At 57.6% G+C, this 22,913-nt stretch overlaps 1 protein-coding gene across 2 annotated transcripts in view; it reads right to left on the bottom strand.

Annotated features, from left to right (window-relative positions):
• Positions 1-6,741: 6,741 nt before the first annotated feature.
• GTF3C1 (general transcription factor IIIC subunit 1) overlaps positions 6,742-22,913 on the bottom strand; it is a 67,863-nt gene continuing 51,691 nt past the window's right edge. Inside the window, exons 27-38 of one of the 2 annotated variants that reach the window (XM_080831135.1) lie at positions 22,151-22,263; positions 19,883-19,945; positions 18,943-19,036; positions 15,302-15,474; positions 13,815-14,102; positions 12,682-12,941; positions 11,580-11,860; positions 9,945-10,500; positions 9,138-9,189; positions 8,142-8,334; positions 7,603-7,799; positions 6,742-7,306 (exon numbers count right to left, since the gene is read on the bottom strand). In XM_080831135.1, coding sequence (XP_080687261.1) covers positions 7,297-7,306; positions 7,603-7,799; positions 8,142-8,334; positions 9,138-9,189; positions 9,945-10,500; positions 11,580-11,860; positions 12,682-12,941; positions 13,815-14,102; positions 15,302-15,474; positions 18,943-19,036; positions 19,883-19,945; positions 22,151-22,263 — 2,280 coding nt within the window. In that variant the 3' untranslated portion in view covers positions 6,742-7,296. Of the gene's footprint in view, positions 7,307-7,458; positions 7,800-8,141; positions 8,335-9,137; positions 9,190-9,944; positions 10,501-11,579; positions 11,861-12,681; positions 12,942-13,814; positions 14,103-15,301; positions 15,475-18,942; positions 19,037-19,882; positions 19,946-22,150; positions 22,264-22,913 lie in introns of those variants that run through there. The other variant, XM_080831134.1, reaches the window with a different exon arrangement.

Below are 22,913 nucleotides of genomic sequence, written 5' to 3'. Positions count from 1 at the left end.
GTGCTCCCAAGAAATATTTATCGGGCGCAAGTACACGTGCTGGGTTCTGGGGTGCGCAGGGCAGGCGGGGTGGGGGGAGGCAGGGGAGGGGAGGGGAATGGGGAGGGGAGACCTCCTTTGGCACTCATGGTGGGGGAGGGGCAGGCAGGAATCTGCAGTAGGATCTTATCTGCTCACCCCTGGGAATCGGGGAAGTCAAGGTCTTGTTGATTTCTTAGACAGCCCCTTCAATTGTGAATTGAGAAACTCAGAAAATCCCGTCGTGTTTGAAGGCACCTTACCGATCATCAGTGCCACAGACTGCATGCAGCTCAGGTTTTAAAAAACCAAAACAAAGCCCAACACAGCAAACAAGACCACGGGTTGTTTTCCCAGTCGGGGTGATCACCTTTAGAGGCATCTTTTTTGAGGCCACCGAGCAGGGTTAGGGAGGCCGAGAGTCTGATTCAGCTGGGCCAGGCTCTCAGAGCCCCGGGGACACTCCCACCCCGGCCTGGAGCTGTCCGGCCCTGTCGGAGGCCCAGCTGAATGAGAAAGCTCTGGTTTGTCTCTCCTCTTGGCTGAGTCTGAGCTCCCAGCTGGTACAAGTCAGTCCTACACAAAGCTTCACTGTGACTCATCTGTAAAATGGCGTGGTTGCAGGAAGACCCCGAGGGAATCCTTGGTAAGGAAAGTTCTAGAATATGGATGGTTTCAACTGTGGCGCTGTTGACCTGGGATCGAAGTGAGGCTCAGTTGGGAGCTAGAGCTTGACACCAGAGCTCCTGCACAAGTGAGCAGCCCTCACCATCCCCCGCCGTCACCCCACCCCCCTGCCCGGGAGGCTTGGGCCAAGGTGTGCTGTGGTTTTCACATCCTCCTTGGGGCGGAGGGTTCCAGGGGCCACCTGAGCCACTGGCTCCCTCGGGGAGGCAGCTCAACTCTGCAGCACACGGAGCTCTGGGGCTGGGGGGAGGGGCGGGGTTGGCGGGGCAAGGGGCCAGGGCTGGGGCTTGGTCAAGGGCTCTGGCCTGGGCCAGACATGGCTCTTCACCACCTCTGTCTCTGGAGGGGACTCAGCCTGTAAGCAGGCTGCACAGCGGAGGAAGGAGCCAGCCCTCCTGGGAGGGTGGATTAGCAGGAGCCGGGTGGCTGGACGACAGAGGGACGGGTGGCTACATTGATGGGTGGACAGACGGACGGAGGAAGGGATGGTGAAAGGCTTCAAGGAAGAACGTTGCTGGACAGGTAGAAACACACGCTAGAGACCCAGCTCGTAAGTCGAATATAAGCTCCACGAGGGCAACAACTTCCTCTAGTTTGTTCCCAGCCACACCTCCAGCCAGGCACACAGGCACTCCAAAAAGCCCGATTTGCAGTGCATTGTGTGTGCTTTATTTCCACGGTGAAGACTCTTCCCCGTGGCCGATTTCAAGATACCAACCGGACAACCCAAAGTGGGATTGGGAAGAGAGGTGCGTCATCGAGACCCTCCTAGGTGGTCGGAGCCAGCCTCAGCACACCACTGATGGGAGCCCTGGGGCATCAGGAGGGGCTGGAGGGCCTCAGAGAGGAGGTGGTGTTTGTTGGACTTTGAAAAAATGAATAGGAGTTGTTAGATGTTTGTTTCTTCCAGCTAGAGCAAGGGCCTGGAGGGGTGACGGAGCCCTGAGTACCTGCAAATGGGGAAGGTGGCCCCTGGTCACCCAGAGTCCAGGCCACAATTGCTAACGACTCTCATAAGAGAGTCAGGAGGATTGATAGCAATACCCTGTGCACGGAAGCCACGTTCTCCTTCTGGGCCAGACTTTTTCCATTTGCGGGGTCGGAGAGGGCAGGGATGTCCATCTGACAAATGAAGTGAAGGTGTACAAGGGGCCAGGGGCTCGCTTGCCTGAGGTCACACACTGAATTAAAGGTCACAGTCAGAACTTGAACTCTAGTCTCCTGATCCCAAATGCAGCTCTTCCTCCCCTTGCTCTGCTGGGAGGGACTTAGGTCAAGAGGGAACAAACCCTTAGCAAGCACCTGTTGGTTTATCCTCGTGGGGCAGTTGACCCCAGCTCTGGGAGTGGCTGACAGAGCATTCCATGCCCCAACCCCGCCAAGCCACACTACTGGTTCTGGGACATATATGGGACCCAAACCAGTCCATGTGCTCTTTCTGCTGGGACTGTCGAGCAGTAGGGCTGGACTGAAGCCTGGGGCTGTGGGGTGAGGCCAGCACACAAGAAAGCAGAGCTGGGATTGGAGATAGATTCCTGGTAACATCTCCTGAGCTCCTGGATCCAGCCATGCCTGAAACCACATCCTCATGGACTTTGGAGGTACGTGAGTGTGGAAGTCATTATGTCCCCCTGGTATGAATCACACGACCAGGACTGGACAGGGAGTTACAACTCTGGTTACAAGCAGAAGTGTTAGTAAGTCTCGCTTCTGGACCACAGCATGTACATGACCATTGTGATGCCCTCCCGAGTGTTGATCCTTTCCGCCACTGTGAGCTGAGACAAATGAGCTAGTGGCTGCTCCATCAGACTGGGCCCCTGTGTGAGGAGATGCGGCGAGAAGAGCCTCCAATTTACCCGAGATGGACATGTGTCATGAGCAAGAAGTAGATCCCAGCTGTAACCCGTCGAGATCTGGGGGCTGTGTGTTAGCACCGCCTAACCCAGCCTGGCCCGACTGGGCTGAGGAGCTGGGAGCTTCCCCGTCTTCCTTAAGTGGGTCTGAGATGGGTTTGTGTTACTTGTGGTGCGAAGTGGCCTAGCATAACCAGGACCTCCTCCTGACCTGAGGAAGGACTAACTACACTCAAAGGGGCCAGAGGACTAGGCTCCATCCCTTCTCACCAAAGACTTGGGCAGCCGCCTGCTGTCTCTGAGCCTCAATTTCCTCTTCATAAAGCAGGGGCAGCCATCAGCCTCTCAGCTTGCTGGGACGACCTCCAGGTCTGGGAGGAACGGCTCCACTGGGATGAGACCCACACACTAGAAAGCAGAGCTGGGTGTCTTCCTTTAGGCTCCCTGTTGGAGGGGAATGCTCTTCCCCCTCCCCTACTTGGGATTTGGTCTGGGACGGGCCGTCGGCATCACGTGGGACACATCCCAACCGCAGTTGCCTGGACGCACCATCGGAGAGTCAGGGACAGGAAAGACAGAGTAGCGAGCACATACGTGCACTTGGCTCCCGGGAGCCCACCAGACCTAGAGAACTCGAGGGAGAAGTACACGTTCTCGACAGGGAGGAGATGGGAGAGAGGTTGCCCGCGGTCACGAAGCATCAAGCCACAAAAGGGAAACAAGAAGAGCCAGGTCTCTGCTCAGACGTCACCTTCTCAGCAGGACCTCCCCTGGGCACCCCCCTACTTAATAGTTTTTTCCCCCGTAACATTTATTAAGCTCTAACCAATGTCTTTTCCTGATTAGTCGTGCTTACTGTCGATTCCGCTAGCACAGGAGGTTTTGTCTGTTTTATCCACCACTGGGTCTCAGAGCCTAGAATCGTGCCTGGCCCGCGGCAGGTGCTCAGCGAATGCTGGACGGACGGGCGACTGTGTGGATCAATCTGGTAACGGCAGAGCAGCGGCTGGCAAGGCCGTGGGCAGAGAGGACTCAAGGGACTGAGCCCAGGAGGGAGCCACATGCCCTGGACCTGGAGATGCCACAGAACGGGACAGGGAGACGAGGACAGGGGCCTCTTGTGAAGTCTGTAAATGGGGCAAGAGACCCTCTCCTGTTGCTCACCCCAGGGGGCAGCGAGGGGTCTTTCCCCCATCCCTAGAGGCCACAGATCTGACAAACGGTTTTTCTTTTAACATTGGTGGCCCCAGAGGGAAAAAACCTCATTCTGCATTTTAGGGGGTCTCCTGGAATAAGGTCAGCTGCTCACCCCGAAGCAAACCCCGCCTCTGGCAAGCGGCATGGAAAGGGACGGCTTTGGGGCAGCACGGCCCAAGCTGGCCCGCCAGCAGATCTGCCCACTAGCTGCCAACCTGCAGAAGCTCTTTTCTCTCTCTGTGCCTCAGTTTCTTCGGACCCCAAATGGTGTAATGAGGGCCCGTACCTCTTTCTGAGGCTATGAGTTGATCTGTGTCGAGTGCCAAGGATGGTGTCCGGCAAGCGGCAAATGCTCAGGAAGTGTTGTTGTTTCATCATCATTTTTGTGGACAAGTCACCCTCCACCCCCCCGCACACCCCCTTCTCCATGCCCAACTACTCCAGCAACCTGGTTCAGAGCCGCAGACCCCTGGAGAGCAAGATGAACCAGCCGCGAACAGCGCCGTCGGGCTGCTGCTGCCACCTGCTGGTGACCACGGGAACCGGACTGACGTAGCCTCATTCCCGCCAGCGGCGCTGTGTGTCAGGTGGCTTACAGGGGGCAGCCCTCTGCCATGGTCACGGCAGCCCGCTGCCCTGGAGTACAGGGATGAGGACACAAGGTGAACTGACGGGCTTTTTAATCAACCAGGGTGGACTTCTGGTTGGGTGGGTGGATGTGCGCAGGGCACAAACGGTGGGGGTGGTGAGGCATCACCAAGCAGGGAGATCACACGTGTGCATGCACGCCCACATGGACACACACATACGTGCAGCACCTAGGCGCACAGACACGTCTATACACGGAACCACATCCACACACAACTGGAAAATCCCTGGTGGAAGTGGGTCAAGTGTCCGAGGGAAGGCTGGGTAGTCAGGGGAAGTCAGAGGGCGGAGATCACTCTCAGCCGAGGTCAGAAGGAGGCAGGAAGGGGAGAAGGGGGACTGGGGAGGGGGCCAGCAGCGGGCAGGACAGGGTCTGAGAGGGCTCTGGACAGGAGGTTGGCGGAGTCTGGGAAGGCGGAGGAGGCTCAGTGGGGGTAGACCAGGAAGAGTGGTGCTTACCTTTAGGGAAAGGGAATAAATTCAGGGACACGGCTGGTATCAGTGGGACATTTTATGTAAAAATGGCACCATAGGCCCGTGTTTTCTAGGAGTGCATGAAATGTATGTAAATGCAAAAAAAAAAAAAAAAAAAGTCTTATGAGGGAAAGGAGCCTAGAGGCTTGAGTTTTACTTGCAGTGTTTTAAAGAGAATGCATTCCCACGTTGCTGATGTAGGTTAAAACGAGTAAGAACCTTTAAAACAGTTGGGGGTGGGGTGGGGACATGAAGGACAGAGGCACAGACATCCAGGCCCTATAGGCCCGGCCTCCTTTGAGTGGCAGGCCAGGGTGAACGGGACCTGCACCCTCTGGGCTCAGTGTCCCTCCTCACCCTCCCTGCCTTTGGTTTGGGAGTCAGTCTAAATGTGAATTTTCACACCCATCACATGCACTTCAGTTTTCCACACTCTCTGCCACTCCTTAGTATTTATACTTAACACAAGGCTCCCCTTCTTCTCATTTATGTGACCTGCTTGACCCCTGAAGGCATCTGTGCTCAGGCCTTCTGGTCCGCGATGTGGTTCCTGGAGCCCTCTGTGCACAGGTTGGAAGGGCTGAACTACCCTGGATGGGTGGACCGGGGGATGGATGGATGCATGGATGGGTGGGGAGATGGACAGATGGACGGATGGATGGATGGATGCATGCATGGGTGGGTGGATGGGTGTGGATAGATGGATGCGGGGTTAAATGGACAGACATGGGCAGGTCACGGGTGGGCAGAGGGGGGAGAGGACAGGTCATCTTCGCCCAGAGTGGCTGGCTGTGGGATGTGGAGCCGTGGTCATAGAAGCGCATCTCTCCACGGGAGGGCTATACCCTCGTCTCTTTGTCCTATCTCGCAAACACTGGCCTGAATCATTCCTCAGGCACGGGGACAGAAAGGGAGATAAACGTTGCTGAACCCTACCACGTGCTTACACTTGGTGTCCTTGAGTACCTCTGGTCTGCCCATGAAGGAGGCAGTCCATCCCCATTTTTCAGATGAGAAAAGCAGGGCTCTGAGACGGGAGTGTCGGGACCAGGTGCCCGTAACCCTACCTTTCTTCCGTCGCATGATGCGTTCCCAAACAACTAGCATTTGTGAAGTACTTTCTGCTCATAAAGCAGATCACACCCTTATTCTACTTGATCTCAAAAAAAATCCCCCCAAACACTTGTTATTTTTACACTTGAGTAAAAACGAGAGGGGGAAAAAATGATGGTTAAGACTTGGCCGGGTCTTGGCTGTGCTGGGGGTTCCCCCACAGGCTCCCCACCCCGTGCTCTCTGTCCTGCCCTCATCACCCTGGAGTCTGGCCCCAGGACGGAAACACAGGGCCCTGAGCTGGGCCAGGCCAGGCGCTGCAGGTCGACCATGCCCCGCCGGGCTGCTTCTGTAAGGTGGAGAAGCTGGCGGGCGCGAGGCTGGACCTGGGGCAGCGCTGACTGGGGGGCCTGTCCCCACTGCCCTATGCGCTGTCGCTGGAGCTCTCCAGTTTTCAGCAAGATGGAAGTCTGCATTTTTTAAAAATGTGAAATGTCCATTTTTAAAAAAAAACAGTAGCTAACATACGTGTGTGAAAAAAAGAAAAAAAAGAAAAACATCCACCGCCCAAACCCAGGCCACAGGCCTGTGACCCCTGCGGTCTCCGGCCCGGTCCTGGGCCAGCGCTGCATGGCACACCTGCCGGACGGTCTCCGGGAGACCCAGGCCTGCACCAGCGGAGGGCAGTGGGCGGGGCCGCGGCGCCTCCTCTTCCCTTTGGTTTAACTGGAGCCTCTCTTCTCGGCTGCACCAGCCGAAAACAGGGAGGCCCCCAGGGGATCAGAGATTCTTTAGGAAACACACAAAACTACAAGCATTTTACTTCACTTTAATTACAAAATAAATAAATACATGCCAAGGGGTTTTTTTTAAAGAGAGAAGAAGTGAAAAGAACAAACTGACCCCCAGGCCCCCACGGCTCCTCAGCCCCAGCCCACGGGAAGGGCACCCCCACCCCCCACCCCCCAGAGGCTGCCGCGCGTCTAGCCAGGCCAACAAGGGAGCCCCAGGCTCCTCTCCGGGTCTGAGGTCCTGCCTGGAGAGCGGTCAGTCCCTGCCAGGGCCTTTGGTGGCAGGACCACAGCCCTGTCCTATGATGCGCACCCCCCCACCCCAGGTCCCGCCGCTTGGGGCACTGGGCCTTTCTGCCGCGGCGCCCAGAACCGGCAACGCAGTGCGAGCAGCGCCAGCTCCCGACCCCTCACGGCCACAGGACGACAACGCTGAGGTCCGCACGGAAGGCGGAAGGCGCTCTGCTCCCTGACGGTGGACGCCCTTGGAGGCCTCTCAAACTCACCGCAACCCCAGTTCCGCAGCGAAGGCAGGCAGCGACGGAGAGCTGGATCCGTGCCTGCGGCCACGGCTAAGATGCCCTGGGAACAAGAAAGGGAGAGCAGGGACCCAAGCCTTCCGGCAGCTGCTCCCTGACAACACCCGGTGGGACCCAGCAGGGCCCTCGGTCCGGCAACACCCCCAGAGCGGCTGGGCGGGAGGCCCTCCTCTGCGGTCCAGGCCAGAGGCTTGGCACAGACCTGTCCCTGCGCACCAAGTGGGGTGCAGCGCACGCGGGGGCCAGGTAGAGCCCCCCTGGGGGAGTCACACCCTCCTCAGGAGCCAGTGGCAGAGAAGGGGCTCACGGTGACCGCATGTGCCTCATAAGTGGACCCACTTGTTCCAGTTGACCTCGTGGGGGAACACGCGGCCCAGCTGCAGGGTGCAGTCCAGCGTGGGCTCGTAGAACACGGTGGCGCTCTCGCTCGGGCTGGAGGGCGCCTGCACCTCGGGGACCCGGGGCTTGGAGAAGAGAGAGACGGCCGCCGGCTTTCTCAGCAAGCACTTCTTAATGCAGCCCAGGGATTCCAGGCCCTAGAGACAGCGGGACACCCAGGGTGACGGGCGTCCTTGCAGACCAGGTCCTCTGTTCTGTCCTACCTCAGGGGCTGCAGGACCCCAGGGCAGGGGTGGGGGCTGCAGGGGCCCAGGGAAGACGGGCGGGGGGCTCAGCCGCCAGCCTGGCAGGCTCGGAGGGCAACAAGCACGCTGCTCAGGGTGGCGCTGCGCAGGGGGTGACAGTAGGAAGGGATCCATGGGAACAGCCTGGCTCTCAGGCCGGGCCTAGACCTCTCGGCCAGTCACACCCCCCTCCCCCCCGCCCTGGGAGGCTGCAGCAGGGGCCCAGGCGAGGACCAGGCCCGGTGGGAGCCGCACCTGCAGCAGCTCGAGCACGGCGATGGGCTGGAGCACGCCCCGGTAGTGGCGCAGCAGGCAACTCTCGGGGATGCCAGGCCGCGTCATGATGTGGTAGAGCACGGCCTCCATCATGCCCTTGCACACTGGCACGTTCAGGTGGCCGTCCACGATGCGCCACGGCCGGGCGACGAACGAGATGTTCTCACAGTCCCTGTGGGCGCGGCACGCGGGCATCAGGCTCCGTGGGCGAGGGGACACGGCTCCATGGACGAGACGCTGATGCTTGGGGCAGTCGGAGACTGGGCCACATCATGGGGCCGGGGGTCCTGCTCCTCCACTCCTCCCTTCCCAGCTGGAACGAGGAGTCCCAACCGCAGGGCCCGGGGCTGCCGGCTGAGGGGCCCCGCTCACACTCAGCCCTAACCACGGCTGTGGGGGAGGACCCGGCGCTGCCGTCTGGATTTACCAGCTTCGGCCCAGCCCCGGGGCCATGGCTGACTCCACATGAGGCCAAGCTCACAGAGATCCCCATGCAGACGCTCTACCTCTGTGTCTTAGACAGCAGTCCCCCCTCCCCCCCAGTGGCTGGTCTGCTACATAGGCTCCAGGCATGGAAGGGCCCAGGACCAGTGGGACACTTGGCTCTGACTACCACGACTGGGGCCTGGGAGGGCTGCCTATGAGCTAGGGCTCACGGCCCCAGGCAGCCAAGGGACATGGGCACGCGCGTGGGAGGCGCCCCAACACCAGGAAGGCTCCTGTGAAGCCCATGGTTCCAGACAGACCCACGCACTGCCGACGTCCACACCTCTGGCCCTCACCGCTCCTGCCTTGCTCCCCCCACAGGTGGGACAACCCAAGACCCACACGTTCCCAGGTCCCTGGGCTGAGAGCCACCGCGCCGGACTGTGGAAGACCTCCACGCGACAATCACTGCCAGGACCCTGGGGACAGACTCCCCACCCTCGCACCCACGCACCGCGCCAGGCTGCCTGGATCTGGGCACACACTCACTTTTCCCATGCTGCTTGGGAGAGGCCACAGACCACAGAGCTCTCGGCCGAACCTGACAGAAGAGGGAAAGGACACGAGACCTAAGAGGCGGGGGTCCATCCTTTCCCCTTTTGTTCACACGATGCGTCCTTCCGGGTTCTGGGGACAGAGCCACGAGCACAGGGACAGCAAGCCCATTCCTCACAGAGCCCTCCCTTTGGGGGGGCCAGAGCCAGCGCACCCACAACCAGATCAGGCTGGGCCACGGTGTGCAAGTGTGGGGGGCGTTCCCAGGCCCCGAGGCAGCCCCACGAGGAGAGGCAAGTGAGCGCTCCACCCTCCGCCCAGAAGCCCCGACCCCAGCACTGCGTGCATGAACCCCTAAGGCAGAAACAGCCCCAAGGAAATAAAGATGCCTTCAGAAAACCTGGGAAGAGGCCAGCACAGAACATGGGTGAGAGCGTCTACACCGCGGGAAAAGGACACGGCAGGTGTCAGTCCCTGCAAGTCTGCCAGTCCTGACAGGGTGCGACACCCCGTGTTCCTGCCACCTCGCCCTCATGCAGGACACAATAGCCAATAACGCCTTCCAGAACCACCCCTCCTGTCCTGCACTTGTCACTCACAGACCTACTCAGGAGACCCTGAAGCCCTCTAGTGGAAACAGTAAGTGGAAAGAGGCAAGCCCTCCCCCCGCCAGTGCTAAGGCTAGGAAAATCTGGGGTTCCCAGTCTCAGAGAATGCGTGGGGTGGGGGGGGACACTCAGGCCCCAGGACAGAATGGGCAGGAGGGGGAAGGTGGGGTGAGAGACAAGGTTCATTCGGTACCTCTGGGGTCTTCAGATCCTTCTGGAAGCTGGGCCTGACAGCTACGCTGCTCCCGGCCTAGAGGACTGGGAACCCCGCCATACTCTTGGTCCTCCAGCCCGGCCCCCAGTACTCCAGGGGGAGGCTCCTCCACACCCGAGTCCCCGGGAGCTGCTGGCAGAGCAGGCGCTGGGAGTTCTGGCTCCTCTTCTGCTCGGGCCCCAGGGCTGGGGGCCAGGCGCACATCCTGGAGCGTGGGCCTCTTGGCAGGGGGCTTATGGGTACTCTCGGGGTTGGCCTCCCCGCCCTGACCAGCCATGTCATGGCTCGTGCAGCTGGCACGCCTCTTGGTGCTCCGGGGGCCCTGGGAGGGCGGAGCCGGCCTCCCCGCGGGGCTGTCCTCGCAGGCAGGCCTGTGTGGGGGTCGGGCCTGGGGGTCTGTTGTGGGAGGGCACGCATCCTCCTCTCTGCCTTTCAGCCTCACCGAGTGCAGGAGCCAGGGCTGGGCAGAGGCCATGGCCACCAGGCGAATGGTGTTGCCACCGACTTCCAGGACCTGGTGGTGCTCCAGGAGGTCCTAGAAAAAGCAGGAGACACGCTGGGTCTGCGTGGGACCGTGGGGTCCCCACGCTTGCTTCCTTTGCCTGATGCATCTGAGCGTCCCAGGTAGATGGGAAGCCCAGCACCATCAGGACAGATGGCTCACGGACGAGGTCTGACTTCCAGCCTGGAGGGCACCTACTGGCCCTGTGGCCCTGGGGCAGCCCTGCCCCTTCTAGGCTTGGGGTGAACTTCTGAGAGCCGAAGCTGCGTGAATGAGTCCTCCCAGGGAACTCAACATCCCGAGTGCTCTCATGTCCTGCAAAAGCCACAACTGTCCCCACATGAATGACAGTAACTCCTCTCGTCCTCACACCAAGCCCTGCTTCCCACGTCCCTGTTCTGATCGAGGCACTGCACCGACACAATCACCTTTCTTTTCATTTCTATCTTAAAAACCCACCAGTCAGGATTCAAGAAATTTGCCCCAGTTCACATCCTGGAAGCAGGATTCATACTCTGGTCATGCAGGTCTGGGGAGGGCTCACTTAAGCGCTTGTCACCTGGGGCCCTGGGCCAGGCTGCAGGGAGCCTGGGGAGCTGCCTGCCCGTCTCGGCTCACCTCCTGGGGCTCCCGAGGCACCATGGGCACAGTCATCATGACCCTGCTCTCATATCCTGCACTCATGAACACTTGTCTGAAAACCCCAGTAGGTGATGCGCCCCCTGCTCCAACTACAGACCCTGCAGAGCTGGGCCGGCCGGCTCCCAAGGCACTCGCTTTAAAAGGTCTGTCTGTTACTATGTTCCTTGGGTTCAAGGGTCCCTAGTGAAAATGGACCCGGGCAGGTAAAGTGGGGAGTCCCGTGGAACCAGCAGATGCCCCTACTTGGCTCCGTCCCACTGTGCTAAAGAAGCGGGCCCAGGGTGCCAACCCTTCTAACGTCCCAGAGAAGCTGGGTTTTAGGCAGTCTCCCATTTTTAATCTTGGCAACTCATTTAACTTGGGAAGAAATCACACTACATGCCCCAAACTGAGCCCCTCTTCGGCAGCATGCATCTGGCCTGTGTGGGGTACCCTCCACGTACCCCAGAGTACTCCAGAGCACGGCTCACCTGCACGTAGTCTGTAAAGGTCCGGGTGCGCTCGGCATCGGTCCTCTCGAAGGCGGAGAACCACCGGCTCAGTTCCACTCTGTCTACTCCGAAGCAGCCAGCGGCCGCGATGACCCCATGCACTTCCAAGACAGCGCACACGTCCCCCGGCTCGTACCCGCACAGCTCCACCTGCTGGACAAACTCCTCCAGGCTGCAGGCGGTCCCCTGGCTGTGTATCAGCCTGGTGAAGGTGGCCGGGAGGCAGGATATACCCACGGGTAGCTCTTCCAGAGAAGGAACTGTGAAGACGAGGACCTGAATCAGCCCGGCCCAGGGCACAGGCAATACTGAGGAGGAACACGCTCCAACACCAACTCAGCGCTGCCCAAACAGGGAGGGGTCACCTTCTGGGTAGATGGGGCATGGGCCCCCAGCAGTGGGGATGCGCCCCTGGGCCGGGATAAAGGGCAGGAAGGTAGGGCTGGGGTCCGAGGACAGGAGCCCCGGAGCTCTGGAGGGGGGTCCTCAACTTGGGCTGTCCGGGCCCTGCCTTCCTGCTGCTCCTGTGTTCACTGCTCCTCAGACCCTGGGGGACCCCCGAGACCCCACCCTGAACTCCCACGTGAGCTTCCATGAGCTGGGGCTGCTGTGCATGGCTTGCTGGAAAAGCCGGCTCTGCTAAGACCACGGTCACAGGTCTGGCCCGAGCCAAACTCCAGACAGCATAGAACACCAACTGGGGCTTTGAACCTAAACTGAATACCATGCACCCCAACAGGTGACAGGAGGGCAGAGGCAGGAAAGGGGTGGGACAGGGGAGGAGATGCGCAGGGCTGGGAAGGGGCCCAAATATTCTCATTTCATGTAGAGGACGGAGACACCCTCAAATTCGGGGTATGGGAAAGCAAGGTTTAAGTAAGCTACTCTAGAGTTTCAGAGGTAACCCAGAGAAGGGCTAGAAAGAGTGTAAAAACCGGAGACAAGCGAGGGCCCCTCTTTCAAAGCAAGAGGGCAAAGCCATGCTAAGCAGTCTGGGGCAGCGTGTGCTCCCGAGCCCTGGAGGGGGGTCTGCGCCAGCCCTGGCCCGCAGGTGGCTCCCGGGTCGGTGGGCGGCACTCACCGGTGGGCCAGAGCCGTGTGGGCAGGGGGGTGCGGCGGAGCCGGAACGTCACCCGGCAGGAGTTCACCACGATGCTGTCGTTGGGGTTGAGGTTGCGGGTGCTGACGATGCCGGGCGCGCAGTAGCCCCGCATGAGCAGGTAGTTGGTGTGGGAGGCCTGGCGGGCTTTCACCTCGATGGCCCGGCGCTTGCTTCCTGAGCCTTCGTCCAAGTCTTCCTCCTCATCATCGTCCTCGTCCAAGCCCCCGTCCTTTCCCAGACTAGGAGAAGAACATGGACCTGGGTGACGGAGCACAGGCCGAGCGCCTCTGCTGGCTCAAGAGAGTGGTCACCATGGTCCAACCTGAGCAATGGCCTGTGGTCACTGCGGACCTCCTCCCCGACCCCCGGCGTCTGGCTAGGAAGGGCAGGGTGGACGGCCGCTCCACATTCAACTCCTCTGACCATCTCCCCACAGGCCATGCTCACCAGTGTCTTTGCAAGGGCTGTTCCTTCTGGCAGGAAACCCTTCCAGTTTCAGTCCCAAAACTGCCTGCTGTTCCACTAAATCCCAGCTTAGCTATTAGGCCCTCAAGGAACCTCTGCCAAAGCTACCTTCCCGCCTTACCCCTCCTCGCCACACTGTGCCAGGTCCCTCTCTTTGGCACAGCCAGGTCTCTCCCCAACTCTGCTGCTGGCTCCCCCGCACCTGGAGGCACCAGCACGAGGCACTGGACTGGTCCCTAGTCCCCAGATCTGAGGTCTCATCCCTGGGAGCTCCCTGGCACACGTTTGACATCTGCTGTCTCACATGCCAGCCGTGACAGACTCAGCATGTGTTTGTGGAGTGAAGAAAGACCAGGGGCAACTGGGGGCTCTGCCAGTTAAGCGTCTGCCTTTAGCTCAGGTCACGATCCCAGGATTCTGGGATCAAGCTCCGTGTCAGGCTCCCCGCTTAGTGGGAAGCCTGCTTCTCCCTCTCCCTCTGCCCCCTCCCTGCTTGTGTGTGTGTGCCCAAATAAATAACATCTTAAGAAATAAAAGACCAGATGATGGAGTGAATAAAAATGCAGACACCATAGGACATTGCGGTGCCCGAGGCCCCCAGCTGCACTCAGAGCATGTGTGAAGCCTCGTGACAGCCCCGTCCTTACCTCTTCATGACCTCGTTCTCTACCATGGAGCTGTCTACCACAACAATCTGCTCCGGGATCCGGACGTCCACAGAGATGAGGCCCAAAGAGAAAAGGGTTAGGGCGGCCACGCAGTGTCCTCCAGGGTTGTCCAGAGAAAACGCCACCAGATGACTTGCAGACTTGTTAGTATCCTGGTCTTGGAAGGAGAAATTATCAGGCTGGTCCAACTTGCCGGCGGCCAGGATTGTGCTGAGGAACTGAAACGACTCCGTGCACACGGTGCTTGGAAAGCGCCACGTAAAAATCCTGCGTGGACACAAAGGGGGTAAGGTCCAAACTGAGGATGGGACTTTGGAGACCTCCACGTGGATGGGTTACGGGCTTTGCTGAAGATCTGAAGGCCTGCCAAAGCCCTCTTTTCCACCTCAACATTCGCTATAGACGGGAGCCAGACTGGGGAAGACGAATGCACTTTCTGAGACGATCATCTTTCCCCCCAGGAAAGCCCCGAACCCGTGCAGAGGCGACAGGACGCGTATGTCCACGTCACTGTCTCCGCAAGGCGACAACAGAGTCAAGCCTGGCCTGTCCAGAAGCCTGATTTTCCACAAGCCTCTGACAGGGGCCTAGGTCTGGAAGTCTTCCGGATGTGAACGCCGCCTGCGGCTCACAGTCAAGAATGCTGAGGTGGAGAAATGGTCAAGAACGAGCTCAAGGTCCAATAGTCTTGCCAGACCTGGGCCCTCGTCTTCTGCTTCCCGGACCACAGCTCTTTTTAACTATAGCCAGCTGTGCACCAGGGAGGCAAGGAAACTGGCGGTGGGGAGAGTGTTTGAGAAAGGCACAAGTGTCTACACTCACAGGCAAAGGGATGCATGAAAAAGCAAAAGCCCCCCATTCTACTGTTCTGTTTTTGACCACAGCCTCAGTGTAATCAGAGGACTGACAAGAAGAACAGCCTAGAAAAGAGGAAGCCCTCCAAGGCCAAGGACTGCCAAGGCCAAACCCCTGGGACTATTTCACAGACTTCCCCTTTGTGTGGTCAAGGGGGTCGGTGGCACAACATGCCAAGCGGGTAACAGACTGGCCGCGCTGGCAGCTGGTGTGAGGCTCCCGTGACGAGAGGCTGCGGAGGGCAACTCTCGGCATCCCAGACCACCGCTCGGACCGCTGAGGGGCTGCAGACAGCGTCTGGAATCCAGCTACGGGACAGCTTCAAACCGAACACATGGCTCAGCGAGGCCCTAAGCCTTAAGAATGTCCAACGAGGCCCCACCAGGACGCTGTGCCTTTCGCTGGGCTCATGGGTACGTAACTCAATTCTCCCAGTTTGACAGGAGAAAGGGAAACATACCACCTGCAGAATGGTACATGTCTCCAAGCTACTGAGAGCACTGCCCTCGTCCCCTAGCAAGTGGCATAGGTGTGGATGGACACCCCATCCAGAGGCAGCTTGCCCTCCAACCCGGGGCCCCGCCCTGCCCCAGCCCTTCCAGGGGGCTCACCTGTAGTAGCTCTGGGACAGCTGGTAGGACATGGGCACGAAGGGCAGGGCCCGGTTCTTCTTTGGGCCCAGCATGTGGTTAACCCGGCGCCGGTTAACCAAGCTCCTTTTCTGGCACTCCATGAAGGCCTTCACGAGGATGTGGTCCTTATACTCGCGGTACAGGCGGAAAGTCTGCAACACAGTGACACCAAGGGTGAGTGAGGCTGTCTGGCAGCTGGGGGAGAAGGAGAAGAATATGGGGTGCACAGAAGCGGGACGTGATCATGTGTGCTGGAGGGACTGATATGGGGCCGAGGGGCTGGGAGGCTGGAGCAGACTCCTGGGGGTGCAGGGCAGGAGGGCCTGCCATCCGAGGTCAACTTTGATCCCTATCAGAGAGAAGGACAGGCAGCTGGAGACAAAGGATGGCTCCGTCTGGGGATACAAGGTCGTGGGAGTCAACACAGAACCACCCGATACCACTCACTTTCCTGAGCCCTCGCCCAGCCCACCAGGAGGTCCAGCTGGCTGTGTCCACATAAACCGTGCCCAAACACAGGTGCTTGATGCCGTCTACACCACCACTCCTTGAGGAGCCTCCACCCAACTGCTCTCCCGGCCCCTAGCCCCTGGCCACGCAGTCACTGGGAGCCCCATGCCTCCGTCAGACCACATGTGGCTTCCCTCTGCAGAGGGAGCACCCAGTGCCCACTCCGCCTGGCAAGGACTCCTGGGAGCACGGCCCTGCCCACCACTCCAGCCTCGCTGGCCTCCGGACTTTCCCCCAGAGAGCTTCCCCGCCATGGGGCCTGGCGTTTGCGGCTCCCATTTCTTAGACTGCACCTCCCCCTAATTTTCACAAGGCTGACTCCTCAACTCTCAGCTCCGCCATGTCCCCTGCGGTCAAGTGTACTGTGGGAACCACTTTATTCTCCGCAGCACCTCTCTCCACCTGAAATGACCTCATTCGCTTACTCATTTCTCACCCACCAGAAAGGAAGTCCCATAGGAGCACATGTTCAAGGTCTGCGGCTGCCACGGCAGGGCCCGGCACAGAGCAAAGGTGGATGGCAGTGCCTGGCCCACCGCAGACGCTCCTCCGGCCGGCCACGCCACCCCAACTCTGTGGCTCGGATTCGGACCCAGCCCAGAGGAAGAGCAGCTCCATGGCCTGCGGGGCCGGTAGGTCCCGACGACTCCCGTTTTTGGAAAGCACTGGCTCCATCGGCCAGCTGACCGAACAGCAGATGTCTAGCACACGCCAGACCACAAGAAAGTTCCCGCCAGACCTGTCTCCTCAAAAGCACTGGCCAGGAAAACGTGGTCATGGTCTGAGGACTTTAGGCTTGGGAGGTTCTCTGCCACGTTGGCCTGGGAACCACGGAACCACGAACAGCAGAAAGGACAGAGGCTCACGGACTTCAAGGGATCGTCCAAGGCCACACCGCTGGGCAGGCCTGGGACCAACAAGGCCTTGCCCTCAAGCCCAGTAACCTCACCACTGAGCCACTGCAGAGGGACACAGAGATCGGAAGCCAAAGCGGCAGTCAGTGGGGTGCTGGGGCAACACCAGGTGTTCTCCTGGAGCCAGAGGGGGTCTGCGCACACACTGTGCCTCGTCGGTCTGGGGCCCGCACACCACCCTCAACTTCTCTAGACAGTGCTTGCACGTCAGCTGTGGCATACAGGCCCGAGGCGGGGAGCACTGCACGGGGCAGAGGGCAAGAGGCTGGAGACCGGCCGTGACACCACCGCTCCTGCCCTGTGGGCAAGTGCAAGCTGGGATCCAGCTTCTCGTGGGAAGCCTGGTGTCTTCTGCTCTTCTCGTCCGTGTGAAGGCAATGGTAAGAGGGCATATTCCCCTGACAGCTGCTGGGGTGGCGCAGGAGCGCTCACACTACAGACAGGGAAGGAGGGGAGTGCGGTCCAGCCCGCCAGATGGCCACCCACTGCCCTGCACCGCACCTCTGGGAAAAGTGGAGCTGTAGGGAGCCCAGCCGGGATCCTACATACAGCCTCTGACCTTGTGAGGCCTTTGATTCCCCCACCAAAGCCCAGATACCACCTGGAAATGGATCTTGAAGAATGACAAGCAGCAGCAGGACACAGGGGACAGGCCCTGGCGGGGATGCAGGGACCTGGCTTTCACCATTAACTCTGGGGCTGGACTTTCTCGTGTGGTGGGCAGTTGGACTACCTCCCGAGGTCCTGTCCAGCTCGAATTCCTGCTAGGCAGCACAGCCAGAAGGGCCCTTCAGGGCCACAGGTAAAGTCAGAAATTGGGATTTTTATGGGCAATGGTGGCAGTAAGTTAAAAAAAAAAATTTTTTTTTTTTTTTAAACAAGCTCAGGTCCAACAAGACAGAGCCAGGGGCCAGACTGAGGACTGTGTCCGTGGGACTTCTGGCCCACCCCACCTACTCCAGTCTTATTCTCTGGCATGTTCAAGCTCACACAAGGCTCTGGGCATGGAGAAGGGGGCGAGGCCCCACGACCAGCCTCCCCCTAGGAAACACACACGCTTCATTTGAGTAAGTAGGGTTCAAGGACTCGGTGGCACCAAGGGTGGCAAGAAAAAGACAACTGCATGGCCCCCCCACTAGACTGTCCCAATTGTCACCATTGGACAAGCACTTGCACCTCACGGTGACGAATTCAAAGAAGAGACATGAACACTCAGTCTTGGGTCTGCGGGGGCCTGGCCATTGCTGTACAAGGACTGTAGTCACACCTGGCCACGGACTTTCCTGAAATCACTGCATTTCCCCCCGAGTCTTCCTCATCTCCCTTGTGGCCAAAGTAGTAAGCACCACCTGCACAATGTGGGCAGTGTCAAGGCTGGGTCTGCACCCCGCTGTCTCCCCCGGGGCGCTCTGCTGTCTACACCCCGAGTCTGGAGACCGGCAGCACACTTGTCAGGCTCCCACCCGCTCTGCGGCCTCGGGGTGGGCCCGGGCCCACGTGTTGACCAATGTGGTCGTTAAGGCCCCGGTGATGGGGGCAGTGCAGGCCCTCCTCAACACTTCTCCGCTGGGGCCCGGGAGCCACAGTCTCAGGTCTGACGGAGAGTGCTGTGAGGTCATGGGCCCTTGCTTCTTCATACCTCTGAAACACAAGTTTCTGTGCTCGTGAATGAATGCTAATACCAGCAGCTCCCCAGGCTCAGGACAGGCTCAGGAGAAGCACGTTCCTCCCTCCCACTGTCACTCAGCCAAAACAGAGCAGTTGTTACTCTCTAATATGTGCTCAGGAAAGAGATAAGCCCACGGCCCACAGAAAAGCCACTTTTCCACTCAGTGATCTTTAGCTATCAAAACAGCTCAACATCTCTACGTTCTGATAGGAGAAGGTAAGCGGCACAGGTCAGTCACTCCCTCAGCTCTCTGTTGTGGCTCACTTCCTCTATGGCCTCATTTTCTGCATTTACATTCGACTCAAAACCTCCGCCCGGGAGGGATTTTGGAAGTCACCGGATCCTGTCCCACACTTGGAAGATGGAGGAAGGGGGCACAGGAGTCTCTGGGGAAATCGGGCCACCCTCCCCCACCAAGAGTGCACAGCTGAGAAGACAGTGAGCGAGGGCCGCACTCGGCCCCCGCCCTTGACGGCCCAAGCCCCACAGCACTGCAGTGAGGCTGTCGCTGGGTCCCCGTCACCCACCTGAAATGACCGGCAGGACTCCATCTGGCTGTCCGAGAGGGCCAGCGTGCTTTGGACCAGGTTCTGGAGTACCAGGAAGTGGATGTCATCCACGCTGAGGGACAGTGGGGAAGGGGCAGAGCACATGAGGCTGGGGGTCACAGGCACCGCTCAGCCTGGGCAGACGCAGTCTTTATTTAGAAAAAGTGATCCCCCCCAAGGTGACCTGAATGCCAAAACTCTTCACAAATCAAAACAAAAGAAGTGGTGCTTTTTAAGCCTTATTAACAGGTCAATTTTTGCAGGGAGAAACGTTTCCGCTTAGCAAGTAACGGGTGCCGTACCCTGGACAAGGGTTTATGTGACAACTGACGAATGCAGTTAGTGTTGAGATTTTTTTCAACCTGTTTATGAGATCAAAAGTCACATGCCCTATATATCTATCAGATCAAGAGTTGTATCCTCTACCAACTGACCCAGCCATGTGCCCCACTTTCCTCTAATCTTAAATTTTTTTCCAAAGAAGCTTCTCACTAAAATCAAACTGAACACTGGTTTTCCAACATGGAAAAAAACGGCTGAGCTTTCTAACCAGAGCTATGCGCAGAAAGCTCACAGGCCTGGAATTCAAATCCTTTCCGCCTTAATTCAATTCAACCCGCCTTAAGGCTGGGCCACTGATTCACAAGGCCAGGGTCAGCAGCTTCTCCTGGAAGGGGCCGGATAAGGAAGACCTCGGGGGCTTCGAGGGCTGCATGGTCTGTCGTAGCCACTCAACCTGATGCTCTGGGACAGAAGCAGCATGGACAGCACATGGGCCAGGCATGGCTGTGCTCTAGTAGAACTTTATTTTCAAAGAGGGCAGGCGGGCTAGACCTGGCCCTGGGTGGCCCCTGGGCCGGGCCCCCGGCAGCCCGACCAACCAGCTGAGGGAAAGGCCCTTGGTCAGTCTGGTGCTTACCTGTTCAGTTCATCTTCCTGCCTGGTTGGATCCTTTTCGTCTCCAATGGCCAAAACTCGGTATCTGCGTAAGGATCGAGAGACGAGCATGTCAGCGGAACATGGCCGACTGTCACTAACTGGAGGTTTGCTCAGTGTGGCCCTTCACTGGCTGGAGTGTTGGAGGAAATGCAGAACTCATCAAAATGCAAACAGTGCATGTCAGTTACAATGAGAAAAGACCACGTTCTGCTCATTGAAGGAGCATGTTGTTAAAACGGTTGAGGAAATGAGGAATATTCATTTTACTGACGGTTATCCAACAACATGGTCAAGTGTTTACTGGCAGAGAGCCACCATTAATCATTAAGGGAAGGGGATCTAAAATCGTGGGCCCGTTATGATTAAAAACAAGCTTAAGGGGCACCTGGGTGGCTCAGTGGGTTAAAGCCTCTGCCTTCAGCTCAGGTCATGATCTCAGGGTCCTGGGATTGAGCCCCGCGTTGGGCTCACTGCTCGGCAGGGAGCCTGCTTCCCTTCCCCTCTCCCTGCCTACTTGTGATCTCTGTCAGTGAATAAATAAAGTATAAAAAAAATATTAAAAACAAGCTTAAGAAAGACGTCTGGAAGAAAATACCCAACCAAGAGAGTGGTTGTATTAGATAGCAGATTATCTCCCCATCTGTGTTTCTGAGCTTCAAGTAATGCTGCTTCCTTCTGTTCCCACCAAGTAAACAAACACAAGAGAAGTCCAATGCGCTAGCCATCACGCTACACAGCCAGGCAAGAAAATACAAGAAATTGCAAAACTCAATTTTAAAGAAACATGGCCGTTTGTTTGTAAGACATTTCTTTGGTTTCTATGATCCTAATATCAAAATTCATCCTGGCAACAGTAAATTCTTGAAATTTAATAATAGGGAAAAGCCCCTTTTCAGAAATGGAATGATTTTCAGTCAAAGTAGTCGGATCCACTTCCTTTTTTTGCCTGGCCTGCCAGGATGCTTAAGATCAAATTCAGTTTCAAAACTGCTACAGCCGGGGGGCACCTGGGTGGCTCAGTGGGTTAAGTCTCTGCCTTCAGCTCAGGTCATGGTCCCAGGGTCCTGGGATCGAGCCCCGCATCAGGCTCTCTGCTCAGCAGGGAGCCTGTTTCCCTCCCCCTCTGCCTGCCTCTCTGCCTACTCGTGAGGTCTCTCTCTGTTTCTCTCTCTCTGTCAAATATATTAAAAAACAAACAAACAAAAAAAAACTTTAAAAAACTGTTACAACCGGATGGGACATCTTTCTCCCAGATAGTTCATGAACTCTCCTTAAAAATAGTCTGTATTTTAACTGTATTTTTCTGTAACTAAAAGTTATCCCCATAAATTCACTAAAAATATGTGAGGTTATAAATTACAAACGGGTAAAGCGGGTCATTTGAAGCGCTTTTAAAATTGAATATAAACCATGCCATTTGGAGTTCTGGGGAACAGTTTGCTGCAAAAACAAAAACAAAACACAAAAAACAGTATCAGGTGTCAACTCCACAAAGGACTATAAACTGCTCCCTAGGCCGGGCACGTGCGGGCACGACAAGAATTATTTGTTGGTTGAATCAAAGAACAAGATCTCCAACTGAAATTCAGGGAGCTGACTGCAACCATATCATACGGTTCCCAAACAGGAACAGATCAGTGACCGTCACCTCTACGGGAAGAGATTCAGAAAAAATCCAGTGGCCAGAGGGACCGTCTCGATGAGGGTGGTAAGAAGGGATTCACATTTGGATTAAGCCGTGGAAATAGGCCTGGTTCACAAAACTCAAGATTTCCACATTTCTATGCTCAAAGCCAAGTATATTCTCTGCAGGTGCCCAGTGGCTGAGTTGGAAAGAGCTGGAACGCTGGAGTCAGACCCACCGTGGAAGTTCAGATCTTGGCCCTGTGGCTTATAAGCACCATGGCCTTGGGTGAGCTACTTCTAGCTTGGAGTTTCTTTGTATGTCAAAGGAGCAATCCCAGCAAAAGCACACCAATGGCTTGTGGAGGCCTGGGATTAGGTCTCCACGGGAGACAGGGCAAGGCAGCAAGGCCTCCACGGGAGAAGGGAGGGGGCGCCCGATGGCGTAAAATGGTCTGCCCATTTTCAAGTCGCCTATGAGAGGAGGTGAGGTGGTTTATAGTCAAGAACATGGCAGGGTTACCTGTAAGGCCATGGAACCGCTGACCAGGGGAGATGCCTAAGGCCGGTGACATTTCCGCCTGCTCCACAAGGATCACATAGAAACCTCGCGAAAGAACCTCACCTGGCAAACAGCTCCTGGAGTGTGTCTGGGATTTCAAGGTTAGGATTCTTGAGAGACGAACTGAACTTCTCTTTGAGCTTCTCCACAAATTCTTTAAACTCGCTGGCACAAACCTTTCAGTGTGAGAGAATGAGATGTCAAGCTCTCTCTCCCCGAAGGGAGGTTTCACTGGTACATCAGGAAAACCTTTTAACAAACTCCCACAGCAGCAAACCTCCCGGAAACATGGACTGAGGAGCGTGGTCTCCTCGGCCTCCCTGCCTCCCTGCCTCCCCAGCCAAGAGCGCCTACCTGGGAAGGTGACAGACACCCCTCTGCCCAGGGATTTGGGGCAAGGAGCACGCTGCTGGCCCTCACTCCTGCCCCACCAGCCGCCGCTCCTCCCTCCCAAGTCCCAGATGGGGAGAGCCCTGCGGGTCCCCCACTGTCCTTGCAGCCTCCCGCCCCTGCGCATGTCCACCCAGAGAACTCAGAAACACTCATGTCCTGTCCTATTTGCCAGCTTTCTGGGGCATCCAGCCGTTTGGAATTTCTGAAGAGCTGCCCTATTCTCTTAACGAAATAGGCCGAAAGCCCCACAGAATTGCAAAGCGGTGTGTCAAATTCTAATGGTTTCTAAGAACAGATGCTACAGCCCCATCAGATGAGGGCCAAAGCCCAAGAACTGAGCTGACTTCCCAGACATGCAGGGACGATGTCCGTATCTGCAAGGCCGGCAGCGGGGCTGTGGGACCCGGACGACCAGACAAGAACCTATAACCCC

Source organism: Martes martes, assembly GCF_963455335.1.
Source record: "Martes martes genome assembly, chromosome: 18".
Classification (NCBI taxonomy): domain Eukaryota; kingdom Metazoa; phylum Chordata; class Mammalia; order Carnivora; family Mustelidae; genus Martes; species Martes martes.
The sequence above is the reverse complement of the archived record's forward strand: the minus strand, read 5'-3'. Positions and strand labels throughout refer to the sequence as shown.